The sequence below is a fragment of the Convolutriloba macropyga genome, unplaced genomic scaffold, assembly GCF_964194025.1.
Source record: "Convolutriloba macropyga unplaced genomic scaffold, txConMacr16.3 SCAFFOLD_4603, whole genome shotgun sequence".
Classification (NCBI taxonomy): Eukaryota; Metazoa; Xenacoelomorpha; order Acoela; family Convolutidae; genus Convolutriloba; species Convolutriloba macropyga.
The window spans coordinates 1-18,335 of record NW_027453365.1 but is presented as its reverse complement, the minus strand read 5'-3'; the positions used below and the strand labels follow the sequence as shown (position 1 = coordinate 18,335).

The window sequence follows — 18,335 nt, the reverse complement described above, 5'->3', positions numbered from 1 at the left end:
GCGACAGTGAAACTCTATTTCGCTGTACTCGTGGTCCTATGAAGTTTCTATACGAAGAGGAACTAAATCGGGTTTGCCGGGAGCTTGGCCTAGAACAAAGGCAGCGTCATTGCTACGAGCTATTTGAAAGGTAAGCACTTTTATCCCAAATTCACTCTGGCTAAATTAAAGTTATAATCTTGGGTTTTTTAGTTGTCCTGAGTTCGATACTGCACAGTATGATCCCGTTACCTTAGATGTTGCCCACCCCAAATTCAATTGCGTGGCCTCCTGTCTATCAACCATTATCACTGGAGATCGCACTCAGGCTGGGAAAATCGAACAACTTTTTGTTAGTTTACGGAATGGACCAAACAAGCATTTATTTAAATGTCCTGGCAAAACCCCCCTGACCCGAGGAATCGAGGATGTGGAGTACGTAAACACTACCGATTTACGATTATTCGCCCGCCATTGTCGTATAAACATTTATTTGTACTATGACCCTGAGGGTGGGGAACAACCTTATTATCTAAAACTGACTGGAAAACATAAAGGAGTGCAAAATGGCGGGATATTCTTGAGATTTCAAGTGGTAGAGGGTGTGCAACACTGTCTCCTCATATATCGATGCCAATTGAGATAACCTTGACTTGTGCTTTTTATTCAATTATTTACTAATTCATCGTCGCCTGTTTGTCTCATCAATCTAACCTGACAGCCTTTCATTATTCAACCTCAACCAATTCGTTTTGCCTTTATCCGGTTTTGTAACCTTGCTTACTTTTGTGCATATTTGTTTTAATGTGAATCTGGGGCACCATGTGTTTGCTTTCAAGAGAGTACTTAAATTTGTTCAATTTAGCTTTGGTGTTATTATCTTAATTCGATTGTCCTAATTGCGAGCTTTCTAAAGAGCCTACATACACATACTTTCGCCGCTTATAACTAATTATACTCAATTTCATGTTCGCTACAGACTAGGCTGGGTAGTTCACCTGTTCAAGTGGTAAGTGAAGTGAACAGCGGTTGCCGTATTATTCTTATTTTATCTTCTATTATAAAATCTCTTAAAAATACTTATTGCATTAAATTATAGTGAAAGTCAATTGATTTCATGAGTTATCATGAAGTTTCATTATATTTGAAAATTTACTACTATGGAGAGAGAGTTTCTAAGAGTGTACAAGAGTGGATGAGTGGAAACCAATGAAATAACAAAATTGCGCCTACTTCATGGTTTCAAAATTTTTACATTTTCCCTTACTTTACGGCCTATGGAAAGTTTAGAAGATAACCTTTTATAAACGCATTGTACCATTTTATGTTTCACAGCAGTTTGAACACAGCAGTTTAAACTCGGAAAACGTTTTTTGTTCCATAATTCACCATAAAATGTCTTAAAAACATGTCATGATTATAATGTTCTACAGACTAAAAAACAAAGGTAAATTATCATTGTTTAGAGATGATTGGATTTGAACCCGGACCGAACTCCGAGTCGATTTGATTTCAGTGCTTAGCAAGACTACACAAGTCTTGCAATTCTGAAAAAAGGGCTGAGACTTGGGTAACACTTGACAGCTGAATCCCAAGTCAGAGCCAACTTTTCAAAAAATTTGGATTGAAAAATTTGAATCTCGAAAATTTTGTAACGATTTTGAGGTTATTTTAACTCACTTTGCTGGAGTCATTCAAAAATTAAGCCAACTGATACCAAATGATTTCAAAGAGTACTAGAGGAACCCGGGGTTCACAATGGGTCACTTCAGGTATTTTTGGGCCATTCTCAGAACATTTTCCGTCAGAATTTATGCCCATTTTCTGCCAAAATTTCACAAAAATGTAAATGTTTTGCATTTTTTGTTTGCTTGCGTTTTAGAAGTGCTTTCAATATTATTAGAGCGCTTTGACCAAAGTTTAAAAATAAATGATGGGAATAGCCAATATATTTGATTGTAGCTTTTGGTTTTTTTGTCGACTTTTTGTTGGCTTTTTTGAACGATCTGTCGGTTATTTTTTCGTTTTACTGGCCTATTTTGGACGATTTGTTGTCCAATTTTTGCGTTTTCGGGACCAGTTTATTGAAGATTTGTTTGATACTTTTCGCGTTTTCCGCACCTATTTTGGACAATTCATCGGCTATTTTTCGAGTTTCGAAACTTATTTTGGATAATTCGTCCGTTATTTTTTGCGTTTTCCGCACCTATTTTGAAAGATTCGTTGGTGTATCTTTGCGTTTTCGCACCTATTTTCAACGATTTGTTGGCTATTTTTTCGCACTTTCGGGACCTAATTTGTATGATTTTTTGCGTTATCCAGACCTATTTTCCACATTTTAGACTAAAAATCTGACTTACGAAAAGTTGGCCTAGACTTGTATTCAGATTTCCAAGTGTAAAAAGTGATATGATCATAACTTCGAATCAGTAACAAAATGAGACTTGTAATGTTATCATATATTTCCGCCACAATTCACGATTTTACAAGATAGCTGTCACAATCTGGCGGCAAACTATTGAGAAAACCTAACCAGGAGTTCCAGAGAGTGGACATTGTCCCTTGAGAGCTGGAACACACCATGAAATTGGGTTGACTCCTCCAGGCTGACCGGGAATCAGGCACATCTCAAACTCCTCGAACGTCGGGCACGCTTTGGGATTGGTACATACGAAGAGACCAGTGGAAGCCTTCTGAGTTCCAGAATAACCAAAAACTGTATCGGGATCATTGTGGCCATCGTCTATCCACAGACAGCCCATGGAACTGGTCAGATCCACTAAAACTTGCATTACTCATCAATTTGAATTGAAAAAATTTTTGCATATTGCAGCTAGTGAACCTCTCCCAAATATGGGAACAACTGCTCAAACTACTCAATACTCGAAAGAAAAAATTCCGGTGATTTTGAAAATTTTGAAAAAACGGCGATCTTATCGCTATATCATAGTTTTATGCATCCGATATTTAAAGTTGTACAAGAAGCTTGTTAAATTCAATTGTCTGTAAAGGTTTGATGAAAATTCGCGAGAAATTTGACAGCTTGTTGTGTCTAGTGAGCAATACTACAGAGATCATATCGCTCACAAAGTGATCGGAATCCTTTTTGCTTAAAGGAAATGAGTGAAAGTTGAATGAAAAACTGCATGACGGTTAGATCTTGCTAACCTAAACCATTTCCGTACAACACTCTGTACAGAGGTCTGAACCCATAATTCACCACTTCTGTAGTCGTGACCCACAATCCAACTCCCGTCTCTTGCCACAGCCGACCCACTGTGGGGTGTTTGACTTCATCTGACTTCAAAAATGAGAACCGATTCTCTCCGTTCTGAAACCCCGCACTCGTGTCAACTTGCCAAACTTGGTAAACCTGAGTTAATTTTGAATCCTCGCATCTGGTTATGTTTTGGCGAACGTTGAATGAATCTGTGATTGTTTCGAACATGCTGCATGTATCAAAAGGGTCAGTTTCGACAATCCAGTCGGTATAAAAGTTGTACAAAACATTATGATTCACCGGACAACAGTTAGTACATTGAGATCGCTGTGGAACATGAAAGCATGATTCCAGCGTATCATCCGCGCACATTTGAAGCGCTTGTTTGAAATAAGTACACGCTTCCTGTTTCACACAGAGCGAGATGTTTGTAGAACTTTCTCGAAGAGTTGAGTTTGAGAAGTTTCCAAGATTCTCTGAGGGAATGAAGCAGCCGGTAAGATAGCTGTATTGCTCTGACGGAGTGTCAACCAACGATACCCGAAGAAATCCGGGTCCTTCGAAAAGGGCGCCGTAATAAGGCTAAAAACGAAAAATGTACAATCCTAACCGAAATTTGCATTATATAGAGTGACTTAATTTGTAATTATAAATTTTGTCACTATAAATTTAGTGACTTAATTTGGAATACCGTTTTAAATTTCGAAAGTTTCTGAGATCGATATTAAATCAGTCCTGGAAAGTTTGTGCTGTTCCGTGTCATTTGTTACAAACCAAAAATTGACATCGGATCAAGTGTACGTTGTAACACTTGATCCGATGTCAATTTTTGGTTTGGTGTGGTTGACTTTACTCATGGGAACATTAATTATGAGACACACTCCAACAGGTAGAAAAATCGTCATAACTTTTCATATTCAAATTCTCTAAATCCAACATCTGTAACTCATTTATTTAAGAGAAATCTATGTATACCAAACTCGTTAACAAGAACTTGTTCACCAATTGTTCGGGCTCATAAATGAGGTTTTCGTCTGTAAATAGGATGCAAAAACGTCATAAAGCTGTGCATGTTTTATTGATTCATTTTTCTATTACTTTGTGAACTCCAAAACAAAAATTGTTCGCTATTCTGCACTAATTTGATGAGAACTGATTTATGCACTTAAATTTAGAGCTCTGCTCTAGTAGATAGAATTTACAGACCACTGGCAGAGCAATGTCGTTGCCAAAAATTTTCAGATAACACGGGGAAAATAAGAACACCACATCCTTTTCTCTGACCATCAACAATCCAGAGATATATTAGGAGACAACAGAGTGGATTATAAGTCGAATATCAGGGGAGCTCAAAGATAACCCTCATTTGCGGCAACCGATCAAACTTAGATCCATTATTGCATAAGATTTGGCTTATGAAACTCGCATTTGGATCAATGAAAATGTAATAAACCAGCTTGTGGTATATCAAGTTAACAAAGTATATCATGCCTGATCGCGGTTCTGGAGATAGTAGGTTCCAGTCCTCTAAGCTCAATTTATTTAGTAGTACGTGGAGTTAGCTAATACCACAGTTGGGTTGTTACAAATAGAAACAAGTCGTTTTCGGACAGTAGCTAATCCTACTGGAAGCAATCTGACGAAAGTTTAGGTAATTTTCGGTCAAGTACTAACCATATCAAAGCCCGTCACCATCTCTAATTTAATTATTGATTGAGTTGTTTCTTTGAGCAATGATTTGTTCTGAAATTGCGCAAATTTTTTATATCAAATAGCGGGCAGTCTTAATAGAGGGCGGTTCCAGCTGTACGGGGCCAAACCGACTCCCTGGCCACCCAGCTTCCCAGATGTATCCTTAATTGGGTCTGCTTAAAAAATGAGAAGCATTTGGCCAGGTTCTGAACTGTGGAAGAGCTTGGGCATGTTCTGCAACACGTGTGGATGACTTTTCAACAAAGCTATTTTACGTGGTCCAGTTAATCTTATCTCAATTACACAGCTTATAAATGCTTGTCGAAGAACCAACGGCTACTTCACGCAAACTTAACGCAAAAATCGCGTCGTTTTAGGTGTAGGCGCTGTAGTTTCTCAAATTTTGTCTTCAAACGTTTACTTTTGTTGACTAGTTTATATGTCAAAACAGAAGAAGTCTCGACATTCAATAGATAAAAAAACTCAAGAATAGCTCAAGAATAGCTCCTGCCAAAAGTGTACAACAATTAAACACTGCTTTCAATCAATATATCAATGAATGCAGAATTTTAATTTTATTGTGCCTAGCTGACTTGTTTTTACATCTACGTCTCTATAAAGGCATGCCCGTTATATGTTTACCTGTATATACTCACATTTTCATAGTTCACCCATTTGTTAGAAATAGGACCTTGTGGGTCGCCTTCAACCCTGGCCGAGTAAAACTTCCGATCCGTTGCCAGAACTTCAAATGCATTTATCCTCACAAACTGATCCGGGCATGTGATCTGGGACACACCGGATCCACCGAACGTTTTCCAGGTGCAGAAAGCGGGAGAATGAACCGCGGGTTTAGTGAAAAATACCAGACCTTTATTGCTTCCTTCTGGGCAATCTTGGTCAAAAGGAATAGGAAAACAACCTTGGCGAAGGTCGTTAACGTTGCATAATTTGTACTTGACAAAGTCACGGCAAAATCTGAAACAAGCAGACTTTCTTATGAGATATATTGTTTTGTTTTTATAAAAAGTAATTAACTCTATAGCGTAGAACGAATTAGGTTAAATGAAAACATATTGAAATTCTTTTTTAATTCACATGTTCTCATCAGTACCTACCTTAGTCAACCGTAGATGTCACCTCTGGAAGAGTAGCCTCACCCAGACGTTAAAAATGGGTTCCTCTTTCAACTACCTCACCCCAAGAAGATTTTACAAAGGTGGAACTAGAAACTTCAAGACAACACTCGAAAAAATCTTGCTACCGCTCGTAAAATTTGTCTTGCTGTAGCTTTTCATGATCAGCGGTAAATGCTTGGCATGCTTAGTCTTGATCTGGCTAATCGGACCAAAAAATATTACCTTGGATCCTGGCATATGTAGAGAGGGTGGTCGTGAAGGGCCACAGGATCCATTTCACTGTCAAAGGGTGCTGGAATTGCGTCCTCCAAGAATATGCATCCAGGGTTGTCAGACGAGGTGTTGTACACACGCTTCCCTATCGGCTCAAAACCTTCACAGTGAAAACAGCAAGGGTTGATTGATTTCAGTATGACATTTTACAAATGTTTCCATAGTTGTACAAATTTTTTTGAAAAATTCCTCACCGTGATTCTGGGATACATTTTCGACATATACGCAAACAAAGACTAAAGATGGTAAACATCAAACCATAAATAAGGCTTTTAAAAAATGTGTTCTGATGTTACAAGAAAAAAGTATTATTAAAACTTAGAAACGTAAATGATGTCTCGAAATGAAATAGGTTTCCAAAATCACACTGATCGTGCAAAAATGAAACGCCATCGCTTAATTCGGGCCTTTTGCTTGAAAGTGAATGAGGATACCTAACGCCCATAATGAAACACTGGATTTGAACTGTTAAAATTGGGTGTTTCAATAAAATTTAGGATCTTTCTTCCTGATTCTGGCTTCAGTCAGTGTCCAGCATTTCTAAGCTACCGTAGCGATTCAAACAATGTTCACCCAAATTCGAAATACAAATTTTGCTACTCCGAACAAGTATCAGAATTACCCGGTCTGTTGACTGTAGACACATAAACCCCGACTGCTCCTCCCGAGTGCCACCCCACGCCCTCCTCATCCTCGTGGTAAGACTGGGACAGGGAATCCGCAACAACTGGCAGGTATGAGTATTCCATGGTGGGTACAGCCACTCCCCTCACAGGGTTCCGGAAGAAGGACAGTTGAGTGAAGTCGAAGTCCATACACGTTGTCAAGTTCAGTTGAGAAGCATCAACGTCCAGTCGGAACTCGACGTCTTCACACCTAGGCGTATAAAGGTTTAAGATCGCAAAAACTATACAAAGCAAAGTTGCTCTTCATATAAATTTGCAGTAACGAAGTATAAGCATGTTTATTGATATCTTTGAAGGAAAATGTTTCGCAAGCCCAGGTACGTGTTGAAATGAGTACCTAAAGCAGTTTGTACAACAGTTTTAATCTGATCTGAGTACTTTTAAAAGGTGGGCAATCAGTTCAAGAGAACTATTCTCATTGATTCTGGGGAAAATGGTGACAACTGGTTCCGCTGCAGAATTCAGATGAATCACTAGACCAGTTTAATCATCGGTATGTTTTTCAACAAGTGCTGTGAGACCACTCGCAGATGCAGGTTCTTGTTGATATAAGAAGCTGCTTTTTCCTCGAGAATTTTTTCAAAAAAGTGTTTTCCCATGCCCCCTTGTTTTTAAAAATAAACTGAGCAATGATTGCTCTTAATGCTTACATCCTTTATGTCATATTTTGTTTGTCCTCTTTGCCTTTTGTATGCTTTGTATTTGTTCCGACCCCAATTGTGGGGGGAGGAGCTATATACTCAAATGGTTTTCTTGTTCAGTCAATTTTGGCCGATGGATATATTCATTGTAGAGAAATGTGAGTGGTATCATTAAAAAGCTCGTCCCGCGTAGAGTTCGGAATTAAAAAGATTTTTTGAATTTCTTGTTTTTTGAGGAGTTATCGAGGTTTAAAGTTTTGCGTGAACACGTGATGTTTGGCATGATTTTGTTCACTTTTTTGTTCAAATTAAGATTTCTTCTATAAAAAATATCAATTCAAAATTATATTTTCTGCTACAAATGGAACAGCCTTGTGATTCTAACAGAAGAAAGGCCATAAAATGGTAGTTTTCGTCTCATAGGGAAGTTTACTAAAAAAATTCGATTTTTATTTGAGAGCTGATTTTTTAAAAACCATTTCATGTTTTTTATTGTTTTTTTTCAATTCACTTGGAGACTAGTCACTTTTGAAATCCAGTTTGTTTTCATGAAAAAAACCTCAATTACAGTCGAATCATGCCCAATAAACAAAGAATTCGTTTTTAAGGAATCGGCCAGTTTTTTATGGCTCTGATTCTCAGTTTTAGTAATTTTTTTTAAATTTTGATCTTCTTTTTGAGGTTTTAATAAGATTTTGTAGCCCTACGACATAGATTGACTAAAATTGCAATAAGCATCCTGAAGAGCATTAAGCAAACCTATTTAGTAATTTGAGGGGACAGCTAATGGCTGTTAAGACTTAAAAACTACTTTTTCGAAAGAAAAATTTTTAATGAAATTTTGATTTAATTTCTGAAATTCTACTAAATTTTCGGAGTCCTATGGCATAAACTCCTTGACTAAAAATTCAAAAAGCTACCTGATGTATATTAAGTGAACCTATATTGCGCTTTGATTGGACATCTAATGGCTTTAAGAATTAAAAATTGAAAAAGATCTTTGACAAAAATTGATAAATTTATTTTTGCGAACGGTTGGTCACTCTCAGCAAGGACAAACCCCAAACCGTTTTACTACAGCCACAATTTTGCGGTTAAATGTTTTTTCTTTTAACTGTTGTCTCCATGACTTCGATGTCACAAATTTTCAAATTTTTATTTAAAAAATTTGTGGCTAATTTTTTTGTAAGTTTGTTTCCTTTTGAAATCTTATCACATTATCCCAAAATAGATAGTTAACACTGGCTAAAAAAACGTTCATTGGATTATAAAGAAATTTTTCAGAGAAAGCTGATACTTTAAATGGCTTCGACAATTTCTTCTCGCACTTTTCTACTGAATTTTTTGTGTTTGCCTGTTTTTGTTGTTGTTTTCATCTTCATCGGACTTTTTGCGATGTCGTCTTGATGAAGTAAATTTGTCATTGCTGTCTTCCCATGATGCTTTGAGGCATAATTTAGCATATTTTTGACTTCTGTTGAAAGCAAATGATTTTATTGACTGTTGAGACTTCAAATAGCATTTCTTGAAAGAATTTTTTGAACATTAAACGATATTAAACTTATTTTCCTGAATTGTCAGTCAGTCTCACTATTGACAAGACCCTCTTCTTTTTTATTGCAACTAAAATTAATCTGGTGGCGGTTTTACCTTCTAATTATTGTCTTTAAGACTTGGATGGCACGATTTTTCATAATTTTTAATTTTTTTTTCATAATTCTGTATTCCTTTGAAAACTTACCATACTATCAGATTAATTACAGTTCCCATTGGAATAGAGAAGACTTTCCATAGATCATAGATCAAATTTGCAGAGAAAATCGTATGGTTTTAATGGCTTCGACACTGTCTTCTCACTTTTTTCTCTTGGTTTTTTGGTTTTTGCCTGCATTTGTTATCGTTTTCATAGTCTCACGGCTTATTGTGAAGAATTATTTTTGATTTTTTGATTTAAGAATGACAGAAAACACTGGTTTCTCATGGAAGTGTAACTTATTCTATTTTAATGTTCATTATTTTCCGTTGAAAGCTATTGATATTAATGGCTTTGATACTACGGTTTTTCTCGAACGTTTCGTGGTTTTCATATATATTTGTTCTTATTTTTTGGTTTTTTGAAGTCATATTAATACAAAAAACAGTTATTTTTGAATAATTATTTGAACATTCAAATGTTTTTAATGAATAGGTCATTTTTTAATGGCTTCGACACTTTTTCCAATTTTTTAAATTTGCTGTTTTTGCCTGTTTTATGTTCTTTATGTAGTCGTAAAGCGCTTAGAGGTCTCATAAGCCTCTGATTGAGTGTTGAATGAATAAAGTTACTCAATTCAGTAGATTTACAGCAGAAAAACTTAAAATTTATGATGTTATTTTTTTCAAACGTTTTTTTAACTTAGTTTTTGCTGTTATTTTTGTCAACTTTTAGCTAATTGTCATCATCGAGAGGCGCCATCTACTTCCCCGTAGATGGAATATTAAAGTTGCTATCTATATTACTTCGTAACTGATGTTTTTTGTTGTACAATATGCCTTTTCATAAAAGTTGTGTTAGTGGTGAATATCTGTCTTCCTTTTTCTGTTCTTTAAGCTCATTCGCGTAATAACAGATTCAAATGATTTTCAAATGAGGCCCAAGTGAACATGCTTAATCTCTCAGTATAGCTTTAACTCAAATATTTCAATTAATAATTGAAATAAAAACATTATATTCAGATAACAGCAAAAGGTTTTAACGATTTCAAAAATTTTTTTTCCCTTTTGTTTGAATTTTTTTCAGTTTTTCATCATCTTTAGTCCGTTTCTGTGGCTTATTTTAAACAAAGGCAGATTATATTGGCTTTGTAATGACTTTTTAGTAAATTTATTTATTCTTCTGTTGAAACCTAATGGTTTCTAGGACGTTTGTAAGTATTCGGTTTTAAAAATTTTGGTTGATTTTTTAATTTCGCCTGATTATTGCTTTTTTTGTCAACTTGTTACTTAGTCTCATTAATGTAGAGTTCTATATGCTTTGTATTAACGAATAAATAAACTTATGTAGTTAAGTTTTCTTGTGATTGTATTTTGACATTGTTACCAGGTGTTTTTCAATTTAGATGTTTTAGTTTTGCCGTAAAATATGTTTTTACATTTTGCTTATTTTGTTGTTTATTTTTTCTGCCGTAGTCTTATTAAGGGTGGCAGATCTCATGAGTGCTGTAGTGAGGAATGGCATTATTTAATTAATTTAGTAGTTTGTGTAACTTTTTTTTAAACTATAAGATCTATTTTTGATTATATCTTCATTTGATTGACAGTTATGTCTGAAATGTACATGAGAGCGGATCGGAACATCATGTGCGAACGCACATTAACGAGCCTCCTTGTTGATGATATCGTAAAATGCTCGACAATTCTTTCTGTCTAATTTCCATTGTGATGCTAGTTTGTGGAACAATTGCATTAAAATACTCGCCAAGCTAGATAACTGTTGATGTTTCTGATAATGACAAATAAATGTTTCTTGTCATATTGCTCAAGCCAGGCGACATGAAAGGTTAATCTGTTTATCTATAACATTTGTTACAAAGGATATCCATTTTTAGGAAATTGATAGAACTGTTCTTACTTACACTTCAGGGCGGAGTGTTGAAGGCAATGCCGTTATGGGCAGCGGGGTCGTCTTAGTACCGAAAAAGGCAGTGACCGGAAGTGTGCTGGTAGGAGGTAGATCCACATTGTACACAGTCAGAGGCAGCACTGTGATTGGCACTTGTTGCCCACTGTCCCCAAATGTCTTCTTCACGTACCCACAGCCACCTGTCCCTTGCAACCTCTGAGAAAAATTGGTATCGGTATCGGTATCGGTATAAAGTGCATCGGTATTATAGAAACAAAACACTTCTCCCGTACAGCATTTAATAAATGAATTAAATTTTTTCACACTACAAATGATCAAACTTAGATGAAATCCATATTATTGAAAGTATAAATAATGCGAAGTTCAAAACAAATCTCCTCAATTGTCTCTTCTTTGGAACAAACAATTTCACTCGGATGCTTAAAATTCAAAATTGAACCGCACAAAAATCTGAACAAAAAATATACAAAAAACAAAGTCTCCATGTTAAACATCAACTGTATATGACTCATGTAAATATCAGTTTAAAGACAATCCCTACTGATATTTATGAGCCTGTAAAACAACCCAGTTAGCTATAAAAGGGATTGTTAGTCAATTTTTTATTCAATCATTTCATTTAAATCACTAAAGAAATGAACAACTCATGCAAAAATACCTCATTGATTTCAAGTAAAAATATGGTTAGAAAAACTTGTTAAAATTGTAATGACACAAAGAAGATGACGTTAAGTTTGAGATCATCATGCTTGAGTGACAAAATAATCACAATGCTAACCACCCATAGTACTGCTAATGGTTTTAAGAAGTCCTAATTACATAACTCAAAAAGGAGGCTCGGTAATGTGCGTTTGCACATAAAGTTCGGACACCGCTCATCTACATTTTTCACTTAATTGTCTACCAAATGAGGAAGAGATTAAAAAAATATATCATATCAACATATCGTTCAACAAACTACTATATGGACAAAACAGTCTACCTCAAAAGACTGATGAAACCTGCGACTACCATAATATGACTACCGGAAAAGACGGCGATAAAAATCAATTAATTACAAATATTAATTACGAACAAATTTTTTGTCCCTTTTTGAAAATCATTAATAACCAAGTCAAAATGACATCAGATAAAACTTACACTAAAGATGAATAACCTGTACTTCATTAGAGGAAAACATGGGACTTTGACTCAATGACAATTGTTACAAGGCCACAAAAAATTAGCAGAAGAGCAAACATTAATGAAACATTGATTTGTTTTGAAAAGATATAATGTCATTTTGATTAGAAAGATTATGCATCAAATAAAATCACTGAGACATTCTGATATCATATTGAACGAAAAAGCGAATGAGACCTTTCATTATCCAGGATATGTCATACGATTTCAAACTGAACTATAAATACAGGCTAAAAGAAAAAAATGCACGAAAAAATTTTCGGGAAAACGATGCCCAGCCAATTAAACATTAAACAGTTCAATTAAAACATTAAAAAATGCTGACTGCGGTTCATTTCAATTGGCCAGTAGACAGCCCATCGTTGTGATACTGTGAAAAGAATATAAAATTCTACAAAAATTGGCGGATATGCAAAAATCACGAATATTTTACAAAAATTGGTTGTATCAAGTGCAAAGACTTTTTGAGGAAATAACCGTTGAAAATTGCAAATTTAATTTCATTAGATATGGTATGTGACTTGTCTATAGAGATGGTAAGCTACAGGTTAACAGATGTAAGATTGGCAAATCTCAGAAATTCATTGTCCTTTTTTAAAAAAAAATATTTTCAAAAATTACAGGCCACTTACGCCCTCCACTAAGTGATTAGACAGTTTACCTTGCAACTTCTTCAGATATTTTTTGCGCTTCTCATTAGTGAAATTAAGTTATAAGACTATAAATTAGCATTAAATACAAGCTGAAATAAAAAATCACAAACAAATTTACGAAACCACAGTGTTGAAGCCATAAAATAAATAACAAATTAACTGCAAGAAAACTAAACCTTCATTTGCGTCCTTTCTGAACCTTGTAAAATCTATTTGTTGAAGGGTTATTTCTAAATGACAGCTAAAAACACAAAGTTTGTAAAGAATCGAAATTTCATAAAAATCTTCTGAAAAAATGGCCCTGAAGACATCAGTCAAAACGCTTAACCAACAGAAGAACTATTGTTTGCTTCAACAAAACATAAAAAAGATCACTCAATAAGGAAGCTAAGATACTAAAATAATAAAACATTGTTAAGTAAGAAAAAAATAAATCAGAAAAAAAGGATAACTTGAAGAACACTTTAAACTTTTTTTTTAAAATTCAATTTGAAAGTCAATAAAACCGATAGCAATATACCGATATCAGTTATTAGGTGAATTTCTCTATCAATATTTTGCCACTAAGAACTTTAATTACCCAAAATTTGGCATAGGACAATAAAAATTAACAACAATTACAGGGCAAAAATAAAAAAACTCTATTTTGCAAGAGAACGGTATCGCAGCCTTTAAAACCATATGTTAAGAAAACAAAAACTATGTCGAATTTTTTTGTGAAACATTTTTTAAAACTATTTTCAGTAAGATTATTAAGTTATGTGACAAAATATCAAAGAATCGAAAACAACCGGAAAAATGAGCAAATATGCAAAAGAATCACAAAATTTTGTATGAAAACTCGTAGTAACAAAACCAAGAAACCGTTAAATTAAAACAATGAATAATAAAATTAAATTTTATTCTACAGCAAAGAAATTTTGATCTGTATATACTGAGAATAAACTGAAAGTTGACAAAAATTAATATTAAAAAATTGACAAGTTCAAAAACCACTGAAATTTTGTTTAAACAAATACGTTCAATGGCATAAGAGACATTAGGAAACAACCAAATGCACAACACAATTTTACGTAAACTTCTTGAAGATGCCATTTGGACCCTTGAAAATTTAGACTTGGTAATCTGAGTGCAAAAAGAATAACAATTGAAGGCAAAACACAAGAATTCAGTTAAATTTTACTAAAATTCCTCTTAAAAGCCACAAAAACCACTACTTTCTCTGAAAGCAAAATACATCTGCAATCAGCGTCAGTTTTGTGTACATGGGAGTTTTCATTAATGCAGCCCTGAAAAAAACCTTGGTCAGTAATTTACATTACAAAGACAAAAGCAAACTATTTTGAAAAAAGGCAGCATCAAAACGAAATTTAAAAAATTTCTGATTGTATGAATCCATGATAATATCAAACCTACCCATGATTTTGCCGCGCTCAATTTGATTGTCCAAAGTTTTGCAAATTAGACCAACTGTTGAGTGAAATACATCAGATGTTTTTTTGTAAAAAAATGATGCTTTTTGTATAATTTTCGAGTTAAGTTTGTAGAGAATGGCAAAATTTTACTTCCAGAAGACTTTTTTAGGGCGCGAAGTTTCAACTAGCTCTCTTTTGGAGTTTAGAGAGGTTGTTTCAGCGGTTTTTAGTTCTCCTCTTTCGGCAAACTTAAACAAAGCGACCGAAAAGCATATTTTATGCAATTTTTGATGAAAAAAGTCTGAATTTTGAAAATTTCGATCAACATTATTAGCCCAAGAAACTCAAATCAGAAACATTCAGCAACGTTCATCTGTCTCTAAGGGTAACAATAACACTCTACCTCTTAAAATTTTAACTTAATTTAAATAATATTAGCAAAACTGTGCCAAAAATTACCGAAAGTGTGAACAAAAACTGTCGAATATTCACAAAATTTTAAACCACGATAACTCCCTGTAAAAAAGGAAGACTAAAAAATTTCAATTTCATATTCTTGGATGTACGTGCTTTTTAATGATTTCACTCACAACTCTCTACGATGATTATATCGATCGGCCAAAATTGTCTGAAAAAACCCATTTGAGTAAATAGTTCCTCCCGACCCACTAAAAAGTGGGGGTCGGAACAAAAATCAAAGTGGGAGTCCATCAAAATTAAATTTTTTGGATTTTTATTCCTAAGGTATATGAACTTCGGAGCTTGAGTAGGAATTCTACAATTGAAAAAAAACCGGAACTAATCACTTTAACCTTGACTAATCACTTTTTGATTGAGTTTCATACACTTTTTATAGAGATGATTTTTTACAATTGTGCTAATTGTTATTCTGATGCAGTTATTTTTAAGATGGTTGATAAAAATTGGTGAACAAATGTGATTTTCTGAATGAATTTCTATTTTACACATTTGAAAGAATTGTACAACATGGGGTCTTCTGGTACAAGATGGGGATTCAGAGCATTAGTTCACAGAATTTTTATTATGATCACAAGAAATCGAGTATTTGAATTGTTTTCTCATCATTTCTAGTGGCTTGAAACCCTACATACCGACTATTTCCTTAGTTTGAAAACAGAACATGCCGAGGATGCCAAAAAAAGCAAGGGCTAAAATCGAATCCAGAGCTAATTGTGCACGGAGACCATAGGCAAGACGACTTATGGCTCTTAATAACCATAAAAATAACACCAGAAAAATGCTAGCCTCCTTTGATAGAACCGTTTAAGGTCATACTAAAGTTTGCATCATGGGTCAACCCGACGAGTCTAACCATTAATGGCCATGGAAGTCAAAAACTCAATCCTACGATACAACTCTTCACTCCTTACCGAGAATTGAGGATTGAACTTGTGGTAATACGTGATTGGGTTGAACCCAGCATAAGTGAATTCCAAACCAGGAGCAAATCTCAGCCCTGTTCCCTGCAGGTTGACCTGGTGACCTCCAAAATACTTCTCTCGTTTATCATCGTCGCAGTCTCCGCCTTGCCCCAAATCTGAAATATTTGATTATGATGTCATCATTGTATGCAAGGTGAAGTTATTAAAATCTGCAAATTAAAGTCAAAGTTGTTTTATATTCTAGTTTCGAGATCTTTACCCAGGTTGAGGTCCAGACCCAAATTTTCGTCTGATCAGACTTTCCAGACCGAAATTATCTCTGATCAGACTTTCCAGACGGAAATTCACCCTGATCAGACTTTCCAGACACAAAAGTTCTCTGATCAGACTTTTCAGACCGAAAGTGTTCTGATCAGATCATCTCCCAGAACCATTTCCATACCAATTCAGACCATTTCCCATACCTTAATCAGAATATGATCAGACTCAAGTGCGCTCGAATAGGTTATGATCAGACCCAATTGCGCACGAAGCATTTATGGTCAAACCCAGTTGCGCAATGATCAGACTGAAGTGCCCTCGAAACCGGTTCTGATCAGACTCAAGTGCGCTTGAAATAGTCTGATCAGAGAAAGATTTTAGTTATGATAGTTTAGATTTTATCATTTCATAAAAACTGATGTTTGCAGTATTTAATTCATCTAAGGAAAAATCAATTATAAAAGTATTGCTAAAGAGAGCGAAACCTAACTGTTGAGAATGAATTTTCTTTAGTGTACCGTATAGTTTATATTTCTGACTCAAAGGATGAGTTTAGACAGCTTTCCATAAGAAACATCGTGGTCTGCAGTTGATCAAAATTTCTTCTGAAGGAGACCGGCCTCTGCTATCAGCTGAGCACCCTTTTCTGATCGGACTTTACATAAGTCTCTGATCAGAACGCTGCTTTATGGCTGCCTCTTGGCAGAGCCAACATCTCTCAGTAAAAAAAAACGAAAAATAATGGAAAAAAAATTGCGCTCGAAGTGGTCCCTGATCAGACCCAATTGCTTTCAAAAACATTTCTGATCAGACCCAAGTGTGCTCGAAGAGCTTATGATCACACCCAATTGCGCTCGAAGTCGCCTCTGATCAGACCCAAGAGCGCTCGAATTCGCATATGATCAGACTTTTCAGACCAAATCGACCTCTGATCAGACCAAATCCAGATTATCGTCCAGACTGTAGTGCGCTCGAAATTCCTTCTAGACCCTGTAATTTACGTCTAGGAACCCCACGGGTGTAAGCTCGACTGGGTCTAATCAAAAACCAATTTGGATCTGGACCCCTAATTGTGTATATACTTTAATATATTAAGGCAGACCCGATGTGGGCTCTTTTTACAGCCTTAAGGTATAAAGAGCTAGGGCTACTTATTTCTGCGCTTGAAGTAGCCTTACCTATATCTCTCAGATTAAACAACTCAGTAATAAATTAAGGATAAACTTCTATTATCAGGTTGGTAATAAAGTACAGCACCGCAGTCAAGAGTATACACACGGTGTATCTAGCTAATAGACTGGTTATAGTTAGTGAAGTTCTCTCTATATAAAAGAGAATAGTATCTTCTCAGTCTCTGATTGGAAGGAGGTGTACATCCAGTATTTCTATTGCTACATCCATCCCGGGTTGAGAGTTTCAATTTCGAATTTTTGAACTGTAGCAGAAATACGTTGGATGTGTCATCCTCGTTGAAAGGTGGGGCGAAGAGTTGTGTCCTCTCTGAAGTGAAGTTGTGACTTGTGTTGTCGTCTGAATTCCTCGTCAGTAAATGATAACTAGTATCGTCAATGAGAGGTTCGTCTTGATTGTAGAACCATTCAGGGTACTTATTACAGGGTGCGCTGGCCAATGACGTCTGTTTTGTTAGAGTATGCCCAACTGCTCCCACTGTCAAGTAGTGAGGATTTGTTCCCAGTTGGAGGTTCGCTTGTAGTCCGTTGTCTCTGTCTGGTTTGTAAGAGGAGATTTCTGTTTATCTCCATCTGGTAAAAGGTTTGAACCAGTCGGATTTACCAGCTTATCTTCTGATGGAAATCCATCATTTAGCAACTGTGGGAGCAACTATCTCTATTACTTTAATAATTGAATTTAATGCTTTCTTTAGTAGGTCCCACCGGGAGGAAGAAGAAAAAAACTGATCCTACTCTTCAATTTTCTAAGGATGAAAGGAATATATATATATATATATATATATATATATATATATATATATATATATATATACATATATATATATATATATATATATATATATATATATATATATATGTATATATATATATATATGTATATATATATATATTATAATATATATATATATATATATATATATATATATATATATATATACATATATATATATATATACATATATATATATATATATAT

At 35.0% G+C, this 18,335-nt stretch overlaps 1 protein-coding gene across 1 annotated transcript; it reads right to left on the bottom strand.

Moving 5' to 3' along the window:
- Positions 1–2,512: 2,512 nt before the first annotated feature.
- Positions 2,513–17,915, bottom strand: LOC142358236 (uncharacterized; the record flags this gene model as incomplete). Its single annotated transcript, XM_075409679.1, has 8 exons — positions 2,513–2,758; positions 3,148–3,781; positions 5,548–5,869; positions 6,253–6,403; positions 6,926–7,179; positions 11,245–11,447; positions 15,894–16,060; positions 17,541–17,915. Coding segments are annotated over 8 exons (2,352 nt in total), but the record flags the coding sequence as incomplete, so codon positions are not given.
- Positions 17,916–18,335: the final 420 nt, after the last annotated feature.